We start from the raw sequence: 26,342 nt of genomic DNA on the forward strand, positions 1-26,342 counted from the left end.
TAGAAGCCACACCCCTGCCAGAGGGCTCCCTGCCTGTCCCTTCTGGCCCCACTTGTCCCTTCCCACTCCTCCCACCTCAAGTCCAGGTTCACGTTTTCCCCAGCTCCCCCTCCAGCCAAGCCCCCTTCAGAAAGAAGTCATCTTCCAGCCACGGCATCTGGCCCCAGAAACCCCAGGGGCTTCTGTCCACCTGAACTTATGGTCCAGTCTATTCTGAAATGGGGAACTCTTTAAAGAGACTCTTTCTTTGCATTATACCCAGCAGAAGTCAAGGAACTGGCCCCACCCTCTTGCCTTTGCTTGTGCCGTCCTAGCCACTTGGGAGGTCCCTCCCCGCTCCTCCTCCTAAGTCCTCCCCATCTTTCCAGCACCTCAGCCAGAGGGCCTGAACTCATGCAGAAAGCAGGACAATCTGTACACCCCTTCCACCAACCACTAAACTCCTAGCAGCCTGCAGTCTTTCTTGCCCATTGCATTAGTGTCTCAATGTGCCACCCCCTTCAATAGTGGGCTTGTCAGGGACGATGCCTATCCCAAAGGGATGGATTGCACATGGTGGCTGCTTAGGTAGCAGGAGGCCACTTGAAGACTTCCACTTCCTACCCACGTCTCTCCCTGCAATTGTAAGAAGGCCTCCTCAGTTCACCAGCACTGTAGAGGAATGACTGAATAGACGGAGAGAAGCCATCTGGGACAGCCAGGCCCAGCCAAGCCTGGAGACCCCACCCACCTGTTACACACGATGGCGATGACAACCACAGCGATGAGGAAGACCAGGCCAGCAGCTGAGGAGCCGATGATGAGGGGTAACTTCTCCTGGATGCTTGTCTGGTACTCGGCTGGGGAGAAAGCATGGTAGGGCATTCTCAGCCTGGCTGTGGGAGTCTTAATACCCCTGTCCCCTAACCCCTGCCATGCTGTTGGGTCTCCTGGGATCCCTAGGCTCTGTTCCTGCCCCTGACAGAGCACCTGTCACATGCCCATGCAGAAAAGGGGCTGTCACTGACTCACAGGTAACCCTGGACAAGTCCATGAACTGCTCCAATCCTCAACTTCTCATCCATAAAATGGGCATAATTCCTACATCTCAATGTTGATGTGAAAATCAACAATAATAACAGCTGACACACACACACACAGGCAGTTAAAAGCACAGACTCTGGAGCCAGACTCCCTGGGTTTGAATCCCAATGGTGCCACTTACTAACTATGTGATAGTAAGGCAAAGTGACTGTGTGATAAGGCAAAGTGACTGTGTGATAAGGCAAAGTGACTTACCTCTTTGTGCCTCAGTTGCCTTATCTGTAAAATGGGGAGAATAATAGTTCCCATCTCAGGATTGTTGGGTAAAGCACTTAGAACAACACTTGGCACACAAGCAAGCATTCAATCAATATTAACTATTCTTATCCCTGAGTGTTTTATGTGTCACTCACTGTGCTAAGTATGTTACGTATCTCAGAACAGTCTTATGAGTACCCCATTTTACAGAGGAGGAAACTGGGCTTAGTGAGGTCATGATGTGCCTGAGGTCACAAAGAAAGTAGCACTCCGGCCAGGCATTTGAACCCAGGTCTGCTTGACCCAAGGGTGGGAGTTGAAATGGGAGAACGCAGAAGATACACTTGGCATTAGCCTGGCTCTTGGAAACCATTCAATGCCATTAACACTATCATTGATTTACATTTTATTATTTTTACTTCTCTCTTTTTTTTTTTTTGGAGTGTGAGTTTCACTCTTGTCACTAGGCTGGAGTGTAATGGCACGATCTCGGCTCACTGCAACCTCTGCTTCCCAGGTTCAAGCCATTCTCCTGTCTCAGTCTCCCGAGTAGCTGGGACTACAGGTGCCTGCCATCACTCATGGCTGATTTTGTAGTTGTAGTAGAGATAACGTTTCACCATATTGGCCAGGCTGGTCTCGAACCTCCTGACCTCAGGTGATCCGCCTGCCTCGGCCTCCCATAATGCTGAGATTACAGATGTGAGCCATCACACCTAGCTATTTTTACTTCTCATCTGTCTCACTGACCAGAACAGGAACTTGTTGAGATCAGGGACACGCTCTGGGACCTTAGTGCCCACACTTGGCCTGGTAAGTGGCAGGGCCCCAGCCACATTTGTTGAATTAATAAAAGAATCTTGGGACAGTCTCTCAGTTCCCAGTCAGTGACACTCACCCAACATGGAAAAGGGCTTAAAGAAGTGAAAAAAGCTGCCACGAGGAACAGAAAGATTACAGAGGAGGTGAGTGCTGGAAGAGATGGTAGAGCCATAGGGAGGATTTTTGTGATAAGGCAAGAATTTAAGAGTCCAGGAGCCTCTGAAATGTTCAACCAGGCAAAGGCCAAGGCACGCCTAGTGGTTAGAGCAGATACTAAGAAAGGATGGTGGAATCTGGTCAGATAGAGCCACCCTGGAGTTTAGCTGACTGGTGAAACGGATCCCAGACTCATAGCAATGACAAACTATGACTTACCTATACCATCTGGTGAGTGATGATATGCCTGAGACCTAGTGCCAATCCTGTGCTAGGTCTCTCATTCTTACACTAGTTTGATAATGATGGTGATAATGAGATCATTGTTATCACCCCCACTTATGAATGAGAAAGCTGAGGGTTGGAGAGGTAAGGTGACTTGTTTAGGCACATACAGTTAGGGCTAAATCAGAAATGGAATCCTCATTTCTTTGGTTTCAGAGGCGACAGTCTTTAAACTGTGCTGCTTCTAAAGATTATTAGAGCAGGAATGGTGCTTAGAAACCACGTAGTTCCAGAGTGGGAAACGTAGCACACAGGCTAGATCTCTCACTCCCTTGCCTGGGGCAGACAGTACTAATCTATCCCAGAACTTCTTCCTGCTGAACTCAGATGCAGCTTCAGAATCCTTCTCCGTCCAATTGCAAGTCACTGGAGTTGTGTATGGATAAAATATGCTTACTCTCTCAGATTGAATGTGATGCTTTCATTTTATAGATGAGAAAAAATTGGACCAAGGAATGCGTGACTTGCTCAGAGTGGCTCTGGAAGTTAGGGCTGAGCTCCTCAGAGTCCTGGGAAAGCAAGTGGCCTGGCTGACACAATGGGAACACAAACAGGGCTTTTATATATGGTTGTGCACAAAGGTTCGAAATTAGGAAGGAGGGAGGAGGGCTGACATCTGGAAGGGAGTGCCTTTTCTAATTTGCACTAAGGTGCTTCATGGGAATGGTGACCCTTGAGTTTGTTCTGTTTGTGGAGTCTGTGCCCTCCTCTTGCCCACTGGACTCTGCTCACCTTCTGTCATGGTCTGGAAGTACATCTTGCCGCTGTAGCGCCCGTAGCCTGCCACGGTGCGTGCCCGCACCTGGAAGACATAGATGGCGCCGGCTTTGAGGCCCTGCACGGTGACCGTGTTGGTGGGGCTTTTTATGGCTGTGGCGTTGTACTCACTGAGCTCCTGCCGAGGAACAGAGAAGAAAATTAGTGAGGTTGTGGCTCACAGTGGGCCCAGAGCCCACTGCCTGCTCCTGCCACACTGGGGGCAGTTCTGGCCATTGGATAAACATCTATGGTTTCCAATTCTTCATCCCCTCCCTGTAATAGAATTATGCCTTTTGCCATGTTACTTTTCAACACTGCTCACAAAAGTAGGCAGAGTACATGTCTCTGTCTTATGGATGTTGAATTTGTCCACATGACTTGTGTTGGCCACTGGAACATTCTAGTGGACATGATACAAACAGAGGCTTTACAGATCCCTGCTGATTTGTCTTGGTCTCTTGTGTTTCTGCCATGAGAGGAGCTTGCACTGGGCAACCACTGGCTGCAGAATGAGAAACAGGAGAAGACCATGACCCAGCTCTTAGGATGAAACAGGGTCACCCCTATTGACCCACAGACATAAACCCATGGCCAAGAAAAATAGCCACTTGGTGTAAGGTGTTAGTTTTTGGGATGGTTTGTTTTGCAGTGTTATCTCAGGAAAAGCTGACTAATACACACGTATTGAGTGGTTCCTATGTGCAGACCCTGAGGACTATACTGTGAGTTATTGGAGATCGAAGGGAGAGGGCCCACCTCATTCACTTCTGCATCCCCTTCCCTGTCCTATGCCTTGATGAGTTAAGTGTAAGGGCCCTTGTTCAGCCTCAGCACACTTGGGTGAGTCAAGAACTAAGGTCCAGAAGGGAAAATGATGTTCAGGGTCACTATCAGTTCATAGTTGCTTTGAGATTCAAAACCAGGCTGGATCGGTGGCTCACACCTGTAATCCAAAACTCTGGAGACCGTTGTGGGAGGATCACTTGAGCCCAGTGGTTTGAGACCAGTCTGGGCAATATACCAAGACCCTTTCTCTAAAAAAAAAAATTAGCTGGGCGTGGAGATACATGCTTGTGGACCCAGCTACTTGGGAGGCTGAGGTTAAAGGATCACTTGAGCTTGGGAGGTCAAGGCCACAGTGAGCCATGATTGTGCCACTGCACTCCAGCCTGGGCAACACAGCAAAATCCTATCTAAAAAAAAAAAAATACAACAACAACAACAACAACAACAAATGAAACCAGAGTCTTGCATGGAGCCACCTCTAATGTCCATGCCTTTGGATACCCCAAACCTAGTGTCTTCTCCTTTGAGAGATGAAAAACATCAATTCTGGCTTCCTGAGTGCTACCCAGGGTGATCCAAGGAGTCTAGCACAGGACAAAGATCCAGTTACTGCAGTGGGAGTGGAGATGTGGTTGGGTCGGATACAGATGATGCTCGTTTAGGCATCTGCCAGCCACCTGGCAAAACTTCCCCAAATATCCTCTTTGCACTAGGCTGGTACTGGGTTTCTAAAGGGGGCTAAGGCACAGGTCCTGGCCTTGGAGAGCTCAGTCTGGAAAAGCGAGCAGTGTGAGAATCCCAACCCTTTGAAGATCATGAAGCTCTCTGAGAAATTTTTTTTGTGATGAAAATCTGTGAACCCTTATCCAGAAGAAGGCACACCTAGTTGTACATGCCAGTCACATACACATCATGGAGTGCATGGAGCCCTTGAAAACCTTCCCAAAACAATGGAGATTCAGTGTGTGCAACGTTATTACAGGCTTTATAGGATGGAGGTTAAGATCACAAGCTGGAGCCAGACTTCTTGGGTTCAAATCCTGGCTCCACTCTATATTACCTCTGTGACCTTGGGCAAGTTCCTTAACTTCTCTGTATCTTCATCTGTAAAAGGGGGATAGTAACAGTAGCTACCTCAGAGTTTGTTCAGAGGACAAAATGAATCAATAGGCATAACAGGCTCACACTGATAGGGTAAGCACATGCTGTGGGGCATGTGACCTGGTCTAGGATGGGGGCTGCGTTAGTCCCTTCTCATGCTGCTATAAGGACATACCCAAAACTAGGTAATTTATAAAGGAAAGAGGTTTAATTGACCCACAGTTCCTTATGTCTGGGGAGGCCTCAGGAAACTTACAACCATGGCAGAAGAAGAAGCAAACATGTACTTCTTCACATGGTGGCAGGAGAGAGGAGTGCCAAGCAAAGGGGGAAACGCCCCTTATAAAACCATCCAATTTTGTGAGAACTCACTCACTATCATGAGAACAGCATGGGGGTAACTGCCCCCATGATTCAATTACCTCCTACCAGGTCCCTCCCACAACAGGTGGGGATTATGGGAACTACAATTCAAGATGAGATGTGGGTGGGGATACAGCCAAACCATATCAGGGGCTACCAGGTGAAGTCAGGAAAGCTCCTTCATGAGTGGGGGGCACTGGAATGGGATCTCAAAGAACAAACAGGAACCACCCAGGCGAAGATGTGCATGCCTGGCAGAAGGGGCAGCAGGTTCAGAGGAAAGGAGGTGAGAAAAAGCTTGGGATATAGGGGATATGAAGGGGGCGGACCTGAAGATGTGTCTCTACCACCCCCATAACAGGGGATGGCAGGGATAGCTTGGTGGGGCAGAAGCAGAGAGGGTTTCTTTTGCTGAGCCAGATCATCTGCCTCCTCCTCCAGGAAGCCTCCTTGACGTCCCAGCCACATGTACCTCTTCCTTCTCTGAGTCCCAGAGCACTTTCTGTGGGTGCCACAGGAGGGGGTTTCTGCTACGCCCCCTCAACTTTGGGCTGAGGCTCCTCTCGCCCCCTTGACTATGAGCCCACGAGGGAGGGCTTGTTTTTGTTCCCCTGTACCAAGCCCAGGGTCCCTCACACAAAGTCCTTCTCCAGTGCCCACAGGGTGAAGGCTGACTCCTTAGCCTGGCATTCCAGACCCTTCATGACCCGCCATTTTCCAGTCTCTCCTGTGACATCCCTAATGTTTCCTAGGTTCCTGCTACCCCTAACTCTTTCTCCCTTCCTTGGTAGAGCTGCCAGATTTAGCAAACACAAATATAGGATGCTGCTCAGTCAAATTTAAATTTCAGATGAACAACAAATACGTTTTCGTGTAAGTATGCCCCATGCAATATTTGGGACACATTTGTACTAAAACATTTATTTTTAAAAAATTCAAATGTAATCATGTGTCTTGTATTTTATCTAGCAAGTCTATCTTCCACGGACACGCTGAGTTTTTGCAAGCACTGTTGCTCCTGTCTGAAATACCCTTTCCTCACTTGTCTTGCAGTGCCCTACTCATTGGTCTAGACTCAACGCAAGTGCCACCTCTGCTGGGGAGACTTCCCAGATGTCCCAGCCAGGGGTTGCAGGTCTCAATTGTCTCCTCTCCCACCTATTGTCCTAATATACTTCTCCATCTTCTTTAAGGATGTGGATTTCCTGAGGCCAGGGACCATGTCTTGCTCATCTCTGGACTCCCCAGGCTTGCCACACAGCAAGTGTTCACTAATTATTGACATAATGAATGAACATTAAATTGGTATTCAAAAATCTACAAAACCTGGGATGCAGTACCAGACATGAACACTAAGTGCCACTGTACGACATGGGCGTTGCTCAGACATGAAAACGGGTTAGATTCTGTAAACTGGGTGGGTGCCCACTTAGAGACGCTGGAGGTTTTAAGTCCTGATTATGTGAGGGAGATGGGAGATGGCTGTGGGTTCCATAGGTGCCTCAGGAGAGCGAGGAACCATCCTGAGCAGCTCCCTTCTTTAAAGCTGGGCAAGGGATTAGAAGCTGTTCCTTTTTAAATTTCTCTCTCTCTCTCTCTCTCTATATATATATATATATTTTTTTTTTTTTTTTTTTTTGAGACAGGGTCTTGCTCTGTGACTCAGGCTGGAGTGCAGTGGCGCGATTATGGCTCATTGCAGCCTGGACTTCCCATACACAAGCGATCCTCCCACCTCAGCCTCCCTAGTAGCTAGGACTACAGGCACACACCATCATATCCGGCTAAGTTTTGTAATTTTGGTAGAGACAGGGTTTCATCATGTTACCCAGGCTGGTCTGGAGCTCCTGGACTCAAGTGACCCACCCGTCTCAGCCTCCCAAAGTGCTGGGATTATAGGCGTCAGTCACTGTACCCAGCTGGAAGCTGCTTCATATCCTTGTTTTTTCACTTAATTGCACCGTGACCTTAGGAAAGACCCTTCACTTCCCTGAGTCCCTGTTTTCTATGCCAAATAAAAGGAAAAATAAATGCCAACCTTTCAGGGCTGTTGTGAAGATAAAATTTGATCAGGTAGTGCCTGGCACATTGGAGATGCCCTAGAGATGCTAATTCCCTTCAGTCTCTCCTCTCCCTGGGGTACCTTTATCTGAACAGTGATTAAGCACCAAGGGGTGATGGGAAGAAATTCAGTATGAAATCCGCTACTCCTTAGTCTGAGCACTTACCTGGAAGCTTAGGGCCACTGAGGCATTGAGTGCATGTCTTAAGCCTTCCAGGCCTCGGTTTTCTAATTTCTAAAGTGGGTTAATGCCAGTAGTTACCACAAGAGGTGGTTGTGGAGATTTAAAAGGAAAATATAGGTAAAGCTTCTTAGCACAGTCTCTAGCACATAAAAAGACTTAATAAATGTTGGCTCCCATCATCACTGTTATCATCAAAACCATTACAGAGGCCGGGCGCAGTGGTTCACACCTGTAATCCCAGCACTTTGGGAGGCTGAGGCGGCTGGATCACCTGAGGTCAAGAGTTTGAGACCAGCCTGACCAACATGGTGAAACACCGTCTCTACTAAAAATACAAAAAATTAGCTGAGCGTGGTGACACATGCCTGTAACCCCAGCTACTTGGGAGACTGAGGCAGGAGTATCACTTGAACCCAGGAGGCGGAGGTTGCAGTGAGCTGAGATCGCGTCATGGCATTCCAGGCTGGGCAACAAGAATGAAACTCTGTTGTCTCAAAAAAACAAAAACAAACAAGCAAAACAAACAAACAAACAAAACCCCAAAAACAAGCAAACAAAAAAAAACCATTATAGAGTAAGCCCTTACCCATGTTTGTTAAATGGATGGATGAAGGCAAAAGTGAATGAATGAGTGGACGAACCTCTCCAGGTAGATCCTACTCCAGGTACTGGGCAACAACTTGAATATGGCCTGAACTTTCATAGTTCGCCCCCCATCCCCCAACCTTTGCTCCTTCTGCCTGGAATGTCCTTCCTCTTCACTTTCTGTTAAATAAATCCTAAAATCAATGTGGGCTACAAGGTCCATTGACCACAGGTGGCCTCATGAACGGCTCTTCTCCTTGAGTTCTTGAGGGACTAGGGGGATCCTGAACCTGTGTGTTTTGGCGTAGCTGCCAAATGAGGCCACCTCCCCTGGGGCGCTGGAACTGATGGAAGCAGCCAGGCCTGGGTCTGCACAAGGCCACCGCCATTCATCAGTGGCCTCCACAAGCCATCTAGCAACGCAGTTGTCAGCTCTGGGCTCCGGGCAGGCTGGGAAATTCCAGTGGGGCTGGGGAAAGGCCAAATGGAGAATCCGCTCTAAGAAAGCCATTTCTGAAGAAGGAAAAGAGTGGGGAAGAGGTGGAGGTGGGGGCGGCACGGGCCTGCAGGGCTTAGTATCTGACTTCCCTTCCTAGGAAGATTGGAGTATTCAGGAAAGAATCTAATAGCAGACACAAGGAGGATTCCCGTGTTAGGTAAGCCGGCTGCGGACTTGCTGGAATAAATCTCACCACCTGCAGCCTAGCTGTCCCTCCCTGGTGGTGATGGCTGGCATATCACAGCCTTGTCTGAGAGGTCAGGGATAGATATGGCTCCTGGTTCTGCTCCTACCCCTCTGCCAGCACCTCTTCTAATATTTTCATCAACTCTGCTTTCTTCCCCTCCCTAAACCCTGGCATTCTCCCGGATCCTATCTTCTGGTTCTTCCTCTGCACACTCTCCTGGCTGCTGTTCTCTACCCTCCCTAAACTCCAACCCCTTTGCCCCAGTAAGCACCACACCTAAAAATCACAAACCCGCATCTGCCCCAGGAAAAGGCACCTCCATCTCTTAGGAGTCACCCTTCACATTTCCCGGGTCCTCCAGGCTTTAAAATACAGACTTTGCTGGTTGGGCGCAGTGGCTCACGCCTGTAATCTAAGCACTTTGGGTGGCCAAGGCGGGCGGATCACTTGAGGTTGGGAGTTTGAGACCAGCCTGACCAACATGGAGAAACCTCGTCTCTACTTAAAATACAAAATAAGCCGGGCATGGTGGCTTATGCCTATAATCGCAGCTACTTGGGAAGCTGAGGCAGGAGAATCGCTTGAACCTGGGAGGCGGAGGTTGTGGTGAGCTGAGATCGCACCATTGCACTCCAGCCTGGGTGACAAGTATAAAACTCCATCTAAAAAACAAAACAAAACAAAACAAAATATATATATATATATGTATATATATGTGTGTGTGTGTATATATGTGTGTGTGTGTGTGTGTGTGTATAGACTTTGCTGGCATTTGCCATCTCTGCTGCCAACTCCCCCAGCTACCTACCATCATTTCTCACTTGGCGTCCCCTGGGAGCCCTGTACAGGTGCTCCCTGGGTCTCTCTGTCTCCCTGGAATCCATTCTCCACACAGCAAGCTACAGGGATCTTTAAAGGAATCTGAGTCAGACTGCATCATTCCAGAGCCATCCCATCATACTTTAAATTGAATCCAGACTCCCAAGGCTGGAAGGCCCATGACATTTAGCCTAGCCTCCCTCCCAACCTCCTCGCCTGATGCTCCCGCTTCTGCCACACTTGCCTTGTCTGTTTCCTGAACACAGCCCTCACATCCCTGCCCCAGGGCCTTTGCACCTGCGATTCCCAATGCCTAGAATGACTGTGTTCCCACCTGCGAGTTTGTCTGGTGAACTCCTAGCATCTTTCAAGACTCAGCCCAAGTGTCACTGAATGAAGGCTTTCCCTCACTCATGCCAGGACTGTGGGCCCCTATTGGTGCCCCCCTGGGACCTTTGCTGACCCTTCTGTGGCTAGTGTCACACCTTGTCTCATGGCTCTCAGTGTCTGACTCTTTTTCCCTGGACTGTGAAGTCCCTGAGGCCTCCGAGTCACCTGGTCACCCTCAGAATTCCTGGTACCCAGCTTAGTGCCTGACCCAAAACTGGTGAGACTGAAAGTTGAGTGAACCAGTGTCCATCTCCTCACTGGCAGATGCCAAGCTGTCCCTCTCTGTACCCCAGGCCCTGGGGGAGGGACTGAAAGAAGTAGGGCCACGTCTCATCACAGGTGTACTTCAGGCTGTTGTGCCTTCAGCCTCTCACTGCTTGGCCCGCCTCACCATTTATGCCTAACAGTCTCCGTGGCAGGGGCTGGTCCTGTCTACCTCTTAAAGGTCATCCCAGAAGCATCCCTGGGGAAAAAAATCTGGGAGGCAGGACAGCCAAGTAAAGAGTGAGACCATAGGTCAAAATCCTTGCTGGATCCTCTTGGGTAAGTTATGGAACTCCGTGCCTCAGTTTCCCCTTCCATCCAATGGGGTGAAGAGCCCTGTGGTGAGGATAAATGAGACGCTAGAGGTGACGCGCTTAGCACATAGCAAGTGCTCATGAAATGTGAGCAGGTGGTAACCTTGGCTGCTGCAGAGCCTGCAGGTCCTGCCACCCTCAGCAGGGACCTGGGGATGCTCGGGCAGCGGCAGAAAGTAGGGCAGAGCTGCCTCCCGGTTCACACCTCCAGCAGCCTCCCCAGGCCTGCCCGCTGTGGTAGGAAATGGGTCGTAGGCAGGACCCGCGCTGGGATTCCTCATTTCCGTTGCTGTCTTTGGGGGCAAACACTTTCAGTTTCATTTAATCACAAAGCTTCTTAATTAGGTTTTTTTTTTTTTTGGCCTTTTTGGGTTCTGAGTTGCTAAGCTACTCCTGCTGCGGGGAGCAGAGACGCTGGCTCCTGCCTAGAGGCCCTCCAGGGCCCAGCGAGGGGTGGGGCTGCTTCCTCACACCACCCACAGCTCAGACCCTCGTGTGGCCACTTCCTGAATCATCCAAAAAACAGCTCTTGAGTACCTACTGTGTGCCAGGCGCTGGGGACACAGCAGAGATCATGGCAAGATCTCCACCCTCAAGGAACTTACTATCTAACTCAATGTAGAAGTAGTAAATACCTAATTACTCAATAACACTTAAAAATGGTAATTGTGATAAACGCTATGCAGAAGGGCAAGGTACAAGGAGAAGATGAAATGGGGCATTGGATGGCATCTGGGCAGTGATGGAGGGCTTCTCTGTGGAGGTGATGTTAGGCTAAGATCTAGAAGGTTGAGGGATAGGAGCAGTTTAGACAAAAAAAATTCATCCATATATCTACTCATCCATATCCAGCCACCCACTGGGTCCCTCTTTTTTTTTTTTTTTTGAGACAGTATCTCACTGTGTCACCCAGGCTGGAGTGCAGTGGCATGATCTCAGCTCACTGCAACCTCCATCTCCTGGGTTCAAGTGATTCTCCTGCCTCAGCCTCCTGAGTAGCTGGGATTACAGGCATGCGCCACCATGCCCAGCTAATTTTTGTATTTTCAGTAGAGATGGGGTTTCACCATGTTGGTCAGGCTGGTCTCGAACTCCTGATCCCGTGATCCAGCCACCTCAGCCTCCCAAAGTGCTGGGATTACAGGCGTGCGACACCACGCCCAGATAATTTTTGTATTTTTAGTAGAGATGGGCTTTTACTATGTTGGCCAGGCTGGTCTCGAACTCCTGACCTCAGGTGATCCGTCCGCCTCGGCCTCCCAAAGTGCTGGGATTACAGGCATGAGCCACGGTGCCCAGCCAGTTCCCTCTTTGATTCACAGGCTCCATCACTCACGTCTCTCATTCATTCACACGATTCATTCCTTCAGTGTCCACAGCCCCCTGCGGGAGACAGGAGCACCCTCCACCCACATGCGGTGCTGTAAGAGAGGGGCAGAGTCCATGTTCGCTTGTGGCAGAGGTGACATTTGGGAGGGACCCTGAAGATTCCAAGAGATGAAGGGAGGATGAGGGAAAAGGGTGGGCAGCGAGGTAGGTGGGTGAGGGGATGGCAGGCATGAAGTCCCAGGAGGTGTTTGGGGGCCAGGGCACAAGGGAAGGGATTCATTCACTTGTTCATTCAACTGATATTGATCAAGTGTCTCCCTGGTGCCAGGCCTGGGGCCTGGGTGCCGGGGAGAAGGTGGTGAATGGAGATGTAACCCCTGACCTCTTGGAATGCACTGCCTAGGGGACAGGATGAACACACGCTCAAGCAATGGTAAGGCGGCCGGTGAAGGCAGGGTAAGTGTTTGAAAGGCCCCGGAGACCACCCTGGTTAGCTGATCCAGCAGTTAAGACAGTGCAAAGGCCAGGCTGGGCCCTAGAAAGCCGGGCTCCAGCAGAACTGGCTGCAACTGTCTGTACTCTTCCTGTCAGCCTTCAGGGAGAGCCCTTCTATCCATTTGCAGTTACCCTTGGACTTGCCCTCAATGAGAGGCCTCCCTATCAGTCATTGATGTCTTAGTCTGAATGGAAGCCCTGCGATGCCTTTCCCAGGGGCCCTTGCAGCCTCTGTGGCTGCTTGTTGCCTCCTGGAGCAGGTAAGAGAAATCATCATTCATAGGAGAGGCTTCTGGGGGCCTCTGATATCCAGCCATGTGGGCGGGCAATCGTGCTGTCTACTTCCCGGCCCCCATACTGTGCAGGCCCCACATCCACCTGGCCTCCTATCCTGTCACCATCATCCACTGTGCAGCAGGCAGGGCAGAGGAGGAAGGCCAGGGACATGCGTGGCCTGTGCTGAGGGCCAGGTACCATGCTGCCCTTTCTCCATAACCTGCATAGCTCCCCACAAGGGGTCTCACCCACACTCGACACAGGTGGAAACTGAGGTTCAGAGGGAGAAAGACACCTGCCCAAGGTCACACAGCTGGTGAAGGATGGAGCTGGGATTTGAACCTATGGCTTCTCACTCCTAGTCCAGTGCTCCTTCTACCATCCCAGGAGCTTCCACCTTGGGTCCCCGAAGGGAGTAATTAAGGTCTGATTGAAAAGCTCGAAGTGAAATCACCTCTCCCCATGCAAAGGGCATACAGGCGAGTGAAAGTGGGTGTTTTAGCAGGAATCAGAGCAGGGCAGGCCGAAGCGCCCTCGAGCAGTTTCAAATCTCTGTCGAAGAAGAGGTGAGTGACTAATTGTCACTTCATAAGTGCAGCTTTTTGGAAACCCAGTTTTTCACAACATCAAGCCACTGAGGTCAAGATGAAAGGGTCGTGGTGGGGAAAGGGATGTGACTGTTGCATTTTATTGAGATTGCTGGGCGGATCCTCCAGACTAGAAAAGTGAGACCCAGAGAGGTCAAGGCACCTGCCCGAGGTCTCAGTGGGGAGGAGTGCAGCCGGGTTGGGAGCCAGGCAGCCTGTCTCCAAGGCCAGTGCTCTTTCTCCTGCACCAACGCATCTCATCTTGCGGAGGGGCAGAACCCCCAGGCCTCAGCCTGGGACAGGGGCCCTCAGGGAGGTGGGTGATGGGGAGAGCACCAAGCCCGCCCATAGGTACCTTCTCATAGTACTGCAGCTCATAGTCCAGAATCACGCCATTGGGCTGGTCTGGCTGGGACCACGACAGGGTAATGCTGTCCACGGTGCGGCTCACCTGATGCATGATGGACACGGCCGACGGAGCTGGAAGAGAGGCCAGAGGTCAGGGGTCAGGGAGGCATGAGAAGGTGCAGCTTCTGGCCCACCCTCAGAGGTGCTCAGACATGGGGGGAACTGTGGGATCAGAGAGGGAAGGGCATCTGGCTGAGGCCACACAGCCAGTCTGGGGGAGCCAACAGGGTGCAGAGGGGCTCATGCAGGGCTATGGGTGCCGCTGCTGAGCTCTCATCGGGCACCTTCAGGTCATAGACACTGAAGACTTCACCAGCCCTGGGGAAGCTCCGGCCACATCAAGTCGAGAGACAGTAGAGATAGAAACAGTTAATTGTATGTCATGTGAATTTCATCTCAACAAATCTATCAGTCACTTCCCCCCCTCCCCATTCCTCCCATCAGTGCTGCAAGTGCACTCACAGAGGTGGTCAGATGAAGAGACAAGTAGTCAGGGAGGCTGTGTGCAGTGCTAGAAGGATGCTTAGAAATACATGTACTTAGAAATGCTTAGTACACGGCCGGGTGCAGTGGCTCACGCCTGTAATCCCAGCACTTTGGGAGGCTGAGGCAGGCAGATCACCTGAGGTCAGGAGTTCAAGACCAGCCTTGCCAACATGGTGAAACCCTGTTTCTACCAAAAATACAAAATTAGGCAGGCATGGTGGTGCATGCTTGTAATCCCAGCTACTTCGGAGGCTGAGGCAGGAGAATCACTTGAGCCTCAGAGGTTGCTGAGCTGAGATTGCACCATTGCACTCTAGCCTGGGCGACAAGAGCGAAACTCTGTCTCAAAGAGTGGCAAGAAGAAATACCTTAGTATAATTCCCTCATTTGATTTTATGATCGTTATTTTTTGAGACTCTGTTACCCAGGCTGGAGTGCAGTGGCATGAACACAGCTCATTGTAGCCTCAACTTCCTGGGCTCAAGTGATCCTCCTACCTCAGCTTCCCAGGTAGCTGGGACCACAGGTGTGTGCCACCATACCTGGCTAATTTTTTTTTTTTTTTTTTTTTTTTGAGATGGAGTCTTGCTCTGTCACCCTGGCTAGAGTGCAGTTTCGTGATCTTGGCTCACTGCAACCTCTGCCTCCTGGGTTCAAGCGATTCTCCTACCTCAGCCTCCTAAGTAGCTGGAATTACAGTGTGCACCACCACACCTGGTTAATTTTTGTATTTTTAGTAGAGACACAGTTTCACCATGTTGGCCAGGCTGGTCTCAAACTCCTGACCTCAGGTGATCTGCCTGCCTTGGTCTCCCAGAGTGCTGGGGTTGCAGGCGTGAGACACAGAGCCTGGCGTAATTTTTGTATTTTTTGTAGAGACAGGGTTTTGCCACGTTGCCCAGGTTGGTCTCGAACTCCTGGGCTCAAGTGATCCCCTCCTGCATCAGCCTCTCAAAGTGCTGGGATTATAGGCGTGAGCCACCATGCCTGGCCCAATTCCCTTATTTTGCAGTTGTGGAAACTGAGGTCAAGAGAGGAGGTGTGAGCTGCCGAGGTAGGTCTATGGCACACAGCCCATACTTGAGTCCTTATTTCATAATGCATCCGGCCTGCTGTCTTTTGCCTCCTTCTCACACGAAGCAAACCTCCAGGAAGCATCAACTCTGTGTAGACATGGCCCTGGGCCCTTTACACTCACTTCCTGAGTTGACTGTTGATAAGAGAGTGTATCACTCCTGCTGACAGGTGAAGACATTGAAGTTCCGAGCTGCATGTGGCTTTCTGAGATCGCACAGTCAGTGGGGAAGCCGGGATTTGGACCCAGGTCTGCATCTTGCCAGAACAGTGTTTGTTCCAGAGTGGGACTGGCCAGAGAGGGACTCTCAACGTGGTCCCCACACCTGTGGTGTGACTCTGGCAAGCCTCCTTGCTTCTCTGGGCCCGAGATGTTTGTGGTCCCAGGAGGGGCTGAGGACTCACCAGGGTGAAGGGAGCACCTCCTGCATTCTTTCCTCGTTCCTGGGCAGGTCTTTCACAAGTAGATGTCCTGTATCAGCTGATACAGGGACGCTGGAAAGTGGAGGCTGATGCTTCTCCCAGCCCCAAGTCCTGCTCTGTAGGGGCTCTGACCATATGGGATGTGAGTGTGGAGCAGGCCTGGTAGGAGCTCAGGGGGACCTGAACATCGGCTGTGGGGTTTGAAGGCTGGAGCTGATGCACCCATTTCCTGCTCTGCGTCTGCCCCTAGACTGCCTCTCTGCCTTGCTGCTAACTGGCTGTGTGACCTAGGCGAGCTGCCTCTCCTCTGGACCTGGCTTCCTCCTGCGCACCCTAGGCCAGGCTAGAAGATCTCTGAGGCCTTGAGGCTCCGATGTTCCCTGCCAGTCCTCCCCCTGCAGCCCTTGACGCCGAGGATGAGCCTGGGGGCCAGCGTGGGTCTGGGCAGGTCCAGACTCCCCCCAGCACCCCAAGGAGCCGTGGAAAATTGTCCCGAGACACTCCAGATGAGGTGGCAGCACACGCACGAAGGACTTAGACCCTGGTCCACATGGCCCTGATTGAGCCTCTGTTCGTTTTACACCCAGGGGAGGCTGCCTGACTCTCAGCTTGGCTCCTTGCCCTGCCAGGGGCATTGGCCTCTCCCAAGAGGGATCAGGGGTCTGGTTGTGTGCTCAGTGTAGTGCCTGGCATGTGGTCAGCGCCGTCGGTGTTCGTGGGTGTCACCTGTCACAGTGCACTGAGCATGGACCTGTGGCATCTCATTTAACCCCCTCAACAATCATGTAGGATGGGGGTCAATATCTGCACTTTGCAGAAGAGGTATCAGCGGCTCAGAGAGGCACAGTGACTTTCCCAAGATCACACAGCTGGCGAGGAGCTGAGGTGGGCTTGGAGCTGAGTCATCCTGCCCTAGCTATTACCCCCTCTGGGTCTCAAAGCAGTTCCTACTTCCCACCTGCCTCCAGCCCCAGCGCCACCCCTCCCCGCGGAGCTGCCTTTGTGAGGAGTTGAGTGTTCTGCTGTCCGGAGTGCCGAGGGTCCAGCTTCTTTATGAAGTCCAGCTGTCTGCCCCTGTCATGGGCTTGTCAGTGGTCGGTGTCCCAGTGAAACAACAAAATCAGGCCCTTCTGGAGTGTCACAGAGCAGGGCCAATCTGAGGGCTCATCCCCTGTGCTGGCCCGGGAAGCACCCCAATCCCCATGCTTCCCCCCAGCTTCTCAGCGCCTCTCATCCAACCCACAGGGGCTGACCACTGGGTCTGTGTGTGGTGGAGGTGGGGGTGTGACAGGGGGTGCCCTGAGAAGCTAAGGAGGATGCTTGAAACTCAGCTGCCAGAGATTCTGGGAGTGATGCCCCCACCCCTGCCTCCAGGGGCCTGAGGACAGTTCTCGGGTGAGGGGCTGGGTGAGGCAGCCTCCAGGGCTCCTTGAAATACTGGGTCTGTCTCCCAGAGGGCCGGCCAAGCAGGTGGGGAGGGATGTGTGAAGGGTGGAGTCGGAGGCGTGCTGCTGTCTCACAGCACGTCGATGTGTGTTGCATCAACAGAGCATCAGACTCAGAGCTGCAAGGGCAAGGATGGGTGAGGAGTATTTGGATTGCGCTGCTTCCAGGTGTGCTCACTCACCTACTGCTTCATGCCTAGACCCGCACAGTGCCCAGGTCAGGACGCTCCCATCCAGTCCCTGGCAAGGCCATCTAGCCTAGCGGTGGGGAGCCCTGAGGGTGGAGTCCGACAGACCTGTATGTAGCTCCCTGCTCCTCCACTCACTCACTCGTGGCCTTGAGCAGGTACTTTTAGCCTTCCTGAGCCTCAGTTTTCATACCTATCAAGCAGGAACCCTCACCTGGTCAGGACGCTGTGAGAAGGCAGTGGAAATGCATGTGAAGGTCTGAGTGGGGTGCTGGGCACCCCTCAGGAGGGAGATATTGTGAAGAATTTTTCAGTTCATGGAGTTGCTATGATGCTAACATGATGCTGGGTGCCGGGACTCTGGAGAGGAACCTCACAGCATCCCAGCCTTCCAGGGACTCACGGCTTAATGGGAGGAAGCACACTGTGTTTCAACTAAATGAGTGCCTGTCCCAGGATGGGCACCATGCTAGGCACTGGGGAAGCTGTAAGATTCAGAAGCGGCATGGAGCTGTGGGATCCAAGCTCCCATTTCAGGACTTGATCAAAGTGATTCAGCCTTGAACAAGAACAGGGGCTGCTCCATTCACACTTCTCCTTGGGAGTTCAGCAGAGGCTGCTCCATTCACATCACCTTCAGGGATTTCAGCAGAGGCTGCTCCATTCACACCACCTTCAGGAATTTCAGCAGAGGCTGCTCCATTCACACCACCTTCAGGGATTTCAGCAGAGGCTGCTCCATTCACACCACCTTCGGGATTTCAGCAGGGGATGCTCTGTTCACACCACCTTCAGGGATTTCAGCAGGGGATGCTCTGTTCACACCACCTTCAGGGATTTCAGCAGGAACTGATCTGTTCACACCTGTCCCTGGGATTTCAGCAGAGGCTGCTCCATTCACACCTCTCCCTGGGATTTCAGCAGGAGCTGCTCTGTTCACAAAACCTTCAGGGATTTCAGCAGAGGCTGCTCCATTCACACCACCTTCAGGGGTTTCAGCAGGGGCTGCTCCGTTCACACCACCTTCAGGGATTTCAGCAGGGGCTGATTCATTCACACCACTGTCTGGGATTTCAGCAGAGGCTGCTCCATTCACACCACTGTCTGGGATTTTAGCAGGAGCTGCTCTGTTCACACCTCTCCCTGGGATTTCAGCAGGAGCTGCTCTGTTCACACTTCTCCCTGGGATTTCAGCAGGAGCTGCTCTGTTCACACCTCTCCCTGGGAATTCAGCAGGGGCTGCTCTGTTCACACCACCTTCAGGAATTTCAGCAGAGGCTGCTCCGTTCACACCACCTTCAGGGATTTCATCAGGGGCTGCTCCATTCACACCACCTTTGGGGATTTCAGCAGGGGCTGCTCTGTTCACACCACCTTCAGGGATTTCAGCAGGGGCTGCTCCATTCACACCACCTTTGGGGATTTCAGCAGGGGCTGCTCTGTTCACACCACTGTCAGGGATTTCAGCAGAGGGTGCTCTGTTCACACCACCTTCAGGGATTTCAGCAGGGGCTGCTCCGTTCACACCACCTTTGGGGATTTCAGCAGGGGCTGCTCCATTCACACCACTGTGTGGGATTTCAGCAGAAGCTGCTCCATTCACACCTCTTCCTGGGAATTCATCAGGATCTGCTCCACTCACACCACCTTCAGGGAATTCAGCAGAGCTGCTCTGTTCACATCACCTTCTGGGATTTCAGCAGGGGCTGCTCTGTTCGCACCTCTCTCTGGAGTTTCACCTCCCAACAAAGGACAATTGTAGAATGTATCCTAGATTACAGCACTTTTAAAACTTGAATGGGCATAATGATAACCAGGAGACTTTATTAAAATTCGCACTGCTGGCCTCCCCACAACAACCCCCACCGAGATGCTACTTCAGCAGGTCTGGGGTGGGGCCTGATAATGTGCATTTCTAGCAAACTCCCAGGTGATGTTGATACTGCTGGTCTGTGGACCACACTTTGAGGACTAGTGGATTCAGGGCCAGAGAAAGAAAGTGACTTTTCCAAGGATACGCAGCTGGTAGTGGTAGACCTGGACTAGAGCCAGGAGCAGCTGAGTCCTGGTCTAGTATATGATCCACCTGCCACGCGGCTGCTTGTAGCTTGGCTTCTGCTGAGCCTGCCCCCCTCACCTGCCTGGGCTACACTCTTCATATAGGGCCCTGGAGCTCAGAGGGTCTTGGGGCAGCCAAACAAAGAGCTCCATGAGAGGGGAAGAGGCGAGGCTGCTGAGGAAAGTGTGGGTCAAACTTTCAGTCCTGAGGCACTGGGGAGCCACAGAAGGACTAGTAGGGGTGGTAACCTGCTCCTCAACTAAAAAAAGCTTGTCATTCAGCTTGCCATTCTGACAGCCCCTGTATGCCCCATGGTGCCCAGAAAAAGGGAAAGGCCGTGCAGCTAACAGCAAACCACATGGTTCACATCCGTTAACTTACTTCATGCTCCTGTCAACCCTACAAGGCTGGCATTACTGTTATACCCATTTTACAGATGAGGACATGGAGGCATGGAAGTGTGAAGTAACTTGCCCAAGGCCACACAGCAAGCAGTGGAGCTGGGATTTGAACCCAGGCTCACCCAGGTCCCACACATCCTTTCCCCTCCACTGGCTGTGGCTGATGCCGGCTGACCAGGGAGATCTGGAAACCAGTGGACCTCCGAGGGCCCCTGAGGACACCCTGGTCCAGCCCCCTTCCGACTGCTGCAGAGCTAACCCTGCCTGCTTCCCGCTGACTCACCTACCACCCACCCAGCCCGCCCCAGGTCTGGGAGCTCAGCTGCTGGTGGAGGCCGGTCCCACACGGCCTTGGGGGTCTGGGCCTGGCGGGTGTAGCTGGCAGGCTTGGGTTACAGGCAGCTTACCCGGGCTCTGATCCCATAAGCCTGTAACCCCGGGCGTGGCAAGGAGGCGGCATTTGCCGGGAAGATGATCAAGGCAGGCCATGGGGGCCAGCAGGGCTGGCCTTTCTCTTGGAATCCAGGGGGATTAACAGTGGAGAAAAGGGAACAGCTGGATGCTCTCCCACCCCTCCTGCTGCCCACCGCCCACCCTGGGGTGTCAGGTTTCCCTGTAAGTTGGTCATCAGGGAATTCTGGTATTTTCAATTACCAGCCGGGCACGCCGACAGGGGAATGGGGTCAGCGGTGCCCTGTGACCCCTGCAAGGAGATGGAGCCCCAGGGAGTAAGCACAAAAGAGGCTTGTGGCGGAGAGGGGCAGGGGGAGGCCGGCCAGGCGGGGCCTGCTTGTCTGGAGCAGGTGGTCAGGGGCCCTGTTGCCCTCAGCGAACCCCAGTGGGGAGTTTAGCCCCTTCCTTGGCTGAGACTTGGGGAAGGAGCCTTCCCTCTGTGTGCCTCCGTTTCCTTCTCAGGGCATGAAGGGGTTGTATGGGGTGGTCTCTCAGGGTCTTCTGGGACTAGGATCCCAGGACAGGACAGGAAGCCAGCAGCCTGTGCCCCTGGTTGCTGCAAGAGGTGGGGGGGCTTGGGGATTGGCTCAGCTTCCCCTCACAGCCCTGACCTACGACCCTTTCACTGGTCTGAAGATCCCTGAGCTCCAAGGGAGTGGGGGAGAGGTCGCTGGGCATAGGACAGAGACCCCATCCCAAGCCCCAGACCTGCAGATCCCAGTGTATCCCTGATGTCTTCACTCCCCATTGACGACCCTTAGCGGCTTCCCACTGCACCCAGAATAAGACACAGATACACTATGGTGGCCCACAAGGCCCCGCTGCCTGGCGTCTGTCACCTCCCTCTGCCTGCTCCCTCTCTCCCAAGCCGTCCATACTGGCTGCCTTTCTGTTCTGCCTCAGGGCCTTGGCCCCATGGTGTTTCTGCTTGGAAACCTCTTCCCCCCTATCTTCCATGGCCAAATCCTCCACTTCACTGAAGTCTGAGCTCAAATGTCACTTCCTCCAAGATGCCCTCCTGGACTACCTCTCCCCTCCAGTAGCCTTCTCATACCCATTTTATTTTTGTCATAGCACCAACACTATCTGAGATAAGGGACTTTGTCTCTCATTCAATCCTTTATCCCCAGAGCCTGAAACAGTGTGTGGCTTAGAGTGGGTGCATGACCAATATTTACTGGAGAAAGAAAGGAAGACAGGAAGGAGGAAGGAAGGGAGAAGGTGAGGAAGGAAGGAGGAAGGAAGGGAGGGAGAAAGGGAAAAGCGAGGACTAGGCAGATTCTCCCCTTTTCTGGCCCCCTCAGGAACCTGAGTCTACCGACCTTGTGGGCTGGACACTAAAACAAAGGCCCCAGGCAATATTTCCCAAGCAGCCAGTGGAAGGCAGGTTCCCTCTCCCCCAGGCCCTGTGCCCACCCACAGTTGGGAACTGCTGCAGTGACGTGGGGCCTCTTGCCACCAGCCAGCCAACAGTTCCATGACAATTGCTTGTCACTGTGCTCGTCCTCTCCAGGGTCTGTAGCAGGGACAGTTTACTTGGGACAGGACTCTTAGAATTCCCAGCTAATCATGGGACAGCTGCTTTTCGAGTGTTTGTCCCTTAAACCCGTAGCAACGCAGTTAACCCCCGGTGATCTGTCTGCAGTTCTGGATGACCTGACGATAATTCTCACAACCGAATTTCTGCGAATAAACCTTCCAGAAAGTGGGCCTCTGATTCTTTCCGATGGGCCTCTTAGAGAGTGGTATGGGACAGAAAAAAGGAGAGCTGACAGCTGGTACTAGAGTGGCATATTGGTTGGTGCTCTGCGTATTCTGTGGCTGAGGAAGTTTGAGGAACACAGAGTCGTAGCCCCTCTGCTTGTGGAGATTCACACTGCACATGTGTTTAATTCAAGGCTCTGAGAAGTCCCGCAGGGGAGAAACCCAGTTAACTCGGTTTAATCCTGTGGTCCCAGGTTCATTTGGCCTCAGAAACCTTTTCTCACGTAATAGTTATTAATGTTCTTTGGAACTAGCAATCTGTGGAACACATGAAAAAAATAAAACAAAAAACTGGGTCCAGGAGACATTATTAGTACTTTTTCCTTGAATTTGAGAAGAGCCCCTCTCTAGGGTGGCAGCTGGCTGTTCATGTACTCATTCGCTCTCCCCTGGATCTAGCATATATGCAGCAGAGCCCGCCCGGCGCCAGCCCCCTTCCTCACAATCAGATGGAGTAGGGGTTAATCCCTCCCTTTTCACCAATGAGGAAAGGAAGAGACCGACAGGATGGCCCCACACCCCAGGCAGCAGGGCTGGGCTGGGGACCCAGGTCTGTCTGACTCTAAAGCCCAGGTTGGTTTCTTCTACTCATGGTTACCTGGCCCTGCCCATAAGTAGCCTATGAGTGGGCTGAGGCGAGGTCCTGGGCTTTGTGCTGGAGAAACATCAAATCACCCACCTCCTAGTGGGTTGTGGAATCGTCTTGACCTCACGTTTGGACTCCTGGTGGGACAGTCCTACCCCAGCACCTGGACTAGCAAGATGCTAAGAGCCTGGGCTCTTAGCCCAGGTGGTCTGGGCAGCCTACCTCCACCTCCTGTGCCTCAGTTTCTCCTCTGTAGAATGGGCAAGGAAGGTTAAATGAAGACCTGTTTGCAAAGTGATTAGCACAGGACTTGGCCCAGATTACGGGGTCAGGGGATGATGTGAGCCACATGCAGCTGTCTGGGTTGCTCAGATTCTCAAGCAGCACCATGAGTAGCCGAGTGCTCTGGAATAGCGGTGGCGGTGAAGGTGAGAAAAGGTGGCGTTCAGGGTTCAGATGCCCGCTGTTCTACTCCTAGGCCAATGTGTGACCACAGGCAAGTTACCGCTCTCTGAACCTAGGTTCCTTACCTGTAAAATGGGATGTGGCAGACGCTACTCATTGCCTATCAACTATCCATTCTCTCTTTCTCAACTTAACAAAATCCTGGTTCTTAGCTAGGTACATTGTGCCCAAATAGAAGACATTTTCTGAACCTCTCTGGCAGCTAGAAGTGGCCATGAGATGTGGCCATGAGATATAAACTGAAGCATGTGTGGGACTTCCAGGAAGTTTCCTTAAAAGGGAGGGCCCTACCCTTCTCGCTCTCCTTCCACTGCAACCTGAGACATGGATGTGATAGCCAGAGATCTTGCAGCCATTTTGGTCCACGAGGACACGAAGCTGTGTGCTGAGGAGTGTGGATCTCTGATGGCTCCATGGAGATGCTGTACTCCTATCTTCTAACATGCTTCACACATGAGAAAAAGAAACTTCCCTTTGGTCTAAGCCACTCTGTTAGACTGGCTCTATTAATCACCCCCCTGTATCTATGCCCTTTGCCCTGTAACTTATGTAGTCCTCTCTCTCTGACTCTCGCTTGGCCATGTGACTTGTGGTGGCCAATGGGATATAAGCCAACACAATATAAGCAGAGGCTTGCAAAAGCCCTTGCAAGTGTCTGCCTGCTGCCTTGGTTCCCCGTGATTGCCATGAGAAAACACGCACAGGCGGACTTGCTGGAGGCTGAGACATGTCGGAGCAGAGTCGTTGCTCCAGTTGTCCCCTCCAGGGCCACTCCAGACCAGTGGACAGCAGTCAACCCCCAAACATGCAATAAAGCCATGACAAAACCCAAAGAGCTGCCGAGTAACCCGGAGCAGATGAACGACAAACCTGAGAATGCACCAAGCCAAGACCAGCGTCACTGTCCAGTCAGCCCCGAGACTCCCGAGCTAGCTAAGTGCTTCTTGTTCCATGCGGTCGGCTTTGTGGTTAATGGTTGATTTTTAACCAGCACTACTGTGGCAGTGGCTGTCTGTTATTTTTCTTCTTGGAATATGCAGCCAAAACCAATCTTAAATGATACTCTAGGTCAGCAATGCCTTCCCTGCAGAATGCTTGGGAGGATCAGAGAGAGAGATGCGCGCAGAGGGCTCAGTCCAGGGAGGGAAGTACCCTCTCCCTCTATCTCCCTCTTGAACCTCGTGGTCCCAGGCATGAGTGCACAGGGGGCTCTCTTGGCCCATTTCTCTCTGATCCCCTTGGTCCCCCAGGGAGAGAAGTAGGTGAGTACATGTTCATGCCAGTTCCAGAGGCTGAGCCATTGTGTGCCCGCCCCACAGCAGGACGGGAGGATCAGAGAACACAAGTGGCAGAAAAGGCTTTGGAGAGTTGAAAGTCTTTCCACAAGAAAGCCATGTGGAGTGATGTCACGGAGACCCAGTCAGGGTGTTGGGGACCTGCTGTGGGATCTTGGGTAGCCACTAAGGAACCTCTGTGGGCCTCAGTTTTCTTCTAAAAGGAGGTGTTTGCCCTAGGTGAACTCCAAGGCCTCTGCCAATGCTGCTGAGTTTTAATTTGATGTAGGTTTAACTTCTGTGATAGGCAGAATAATGACCCCCCAAAGATGTTCACGTCTTAATCCCCTGGATCTGTGAATATGTTACCTTACATGACAAAAGGGACTTTGCAGGTGTGATGAAGGTTATGACCCTGGAGATGGAGAGATTTTCCTAGATTATCCAGGTAGCCTGAACTGCATCTCTTGAGTGCTTACATGAAGAGAACCTTTCCCAGCAGAGAGTTAAAGAACCAATGAGTTGGAGAGTGAGAAGAGCTCAATGTCCTGCTGCTGCCTCTGAGATGTCGGCGTTCTGTGGAAGGACCCAAGAGAGGCCTTGAGGAGCTCAGGCAGCCCCCAGCTGATGGTCAGCAAGGGGAGAGAGGCCTCACTCCTACAGCCACGTGGAACTGAATTCTGCTAACAACCCCTCTAAGTAAGAAAACAGATTGTCCCTTAGCACCATCAGAAAGGACACATCCCTGCCAACACTGCTTTTAGCCTGATGAGATCCATGCTAGAGCTAGACTTCTTTTTTTTTTTTTTTTGAGATGGAGTCTTGCTCTGTCACCCAGGCTGGAGTGCAATGGCACGATCTCTGTTCACTGCAACCTCCGCCTCCTGGGTTCAAGCAACTCTCCTGCCTCAGCCTCCTGAGTAGCTGGGATTACAGGCATGCGCCATCATGCCCGGCTAATTTTTGCAATTTTAGTAGAGACAGGTTTTCACCATGTTGGTCAGGCTGGTCTCAAACTCCTGACCTTGTGACCCACCCACCTCGGCCTCCCAAAGTGCTGGGATCACAGGCGTGAGCCACTGCGCCCGGCCCACGCTAGGCTTCTGAACCTGCAGAACGATAAGATAATAAATGTGTGTTGTGTTAAGTTGCTAGGTTTGAGGTATTTTGTTCTGGCAGCAATAGAGAACTAAGCCAAGCTGCCATGTACTGTCCCTCTATGTGCCAGGCGCTGTCCACATTCTTGTTAATGTCCACAACCATCTAGCAAAGCTGCAGTGATAGATAAATGACCATTTTGTAGGTGATGGAACTGAGGCTCAGAGAAATGAGGTCTTCTTACATCCTGGCTACACAGCTTGGAATGGGCCATGTGGGATGGGGGCTGAGTTTGTCAGGCCCAGCTCCGATGTCCTTTCTCCAACACGAGCTCCTAGGATATGCGGATGGTAGAGCTTCCTAAGTGGTTGACCGTGTTCATTACAGGGGGCCTCAAAGGCTGGGGATACCCAGCCAGGCTGTGGTATGGATGGGGCATATGGACTGCCTGCCCCATCTCTGTAGAAGGCATGGGTCTGCTCAACATTGGGCCCTGAGGATGCAGAGACACAATTATTCAGGCTCTGTTACTTCCTGGCCTGGGAGAGCGGAGTAAGTTACTTACCTCTCAATGCCTTGCTTTCCTTTCATCTATAAAACAGGATGACAACGGGACCTACCTCGTATCGTTGTGAGGATTCAGTGTGAAGGGCTTAGCACTGTGCCTGGCACAC

General features: G+C 51.9%; 1 protein-coding gene across 7 annotated transcripts in view; it reads right to left on the reverse strand.

The window, feature by feature from the left end:
- EPHB2 (EPH receptor B2) overlaps positions 1-26,342 on the reverse strand; it is a 205,549-nt gene that overhangs the window by 18,148 nt on the left and 161,059 nt on the right. For 2 of the 7 annotated variants that reach the window (XM_045378440.3, XM_045378437.3), the window contains exons 6-9: positions 13,900-14,024; positions 3,277-3,439; positions 1,279-1,302; positions 731-839 (exon numbers count right to left, since the gene is read on the reverse strand). In XM_045378440.3, coding sequence (XP_045234375.1) covers positions 731-839; positions 1,279-1,302; positions 3,277-3,439; positions 13,900-14,024 — 421 coding nt within the window. The remainder of the gene's footprint in view (positions 1-730; positions 840-1,278; positions 1,303-3,276; positions 3,440-13,899; positions 14,025-26,342) is intronic. The other 5 variants (XM_074017503.1, XM_045378463.3, XM_045378456.3 and 2 more) reach the window with 3 other exon arrangements.

Source organism: Macaca fascicularis, chromosome 1 (assembly GCF_037993035.2).
Source record: "Macaca fascicularis isolate 582-1 chromosome 1, T2T-MFA8v1.1".
Taxonomy (NCBI): Eukaryota; Metazoa; Chordata; class Mammalia; order Primates; family Cercopithecidae; genus Macaca; species Macaca fascicularis.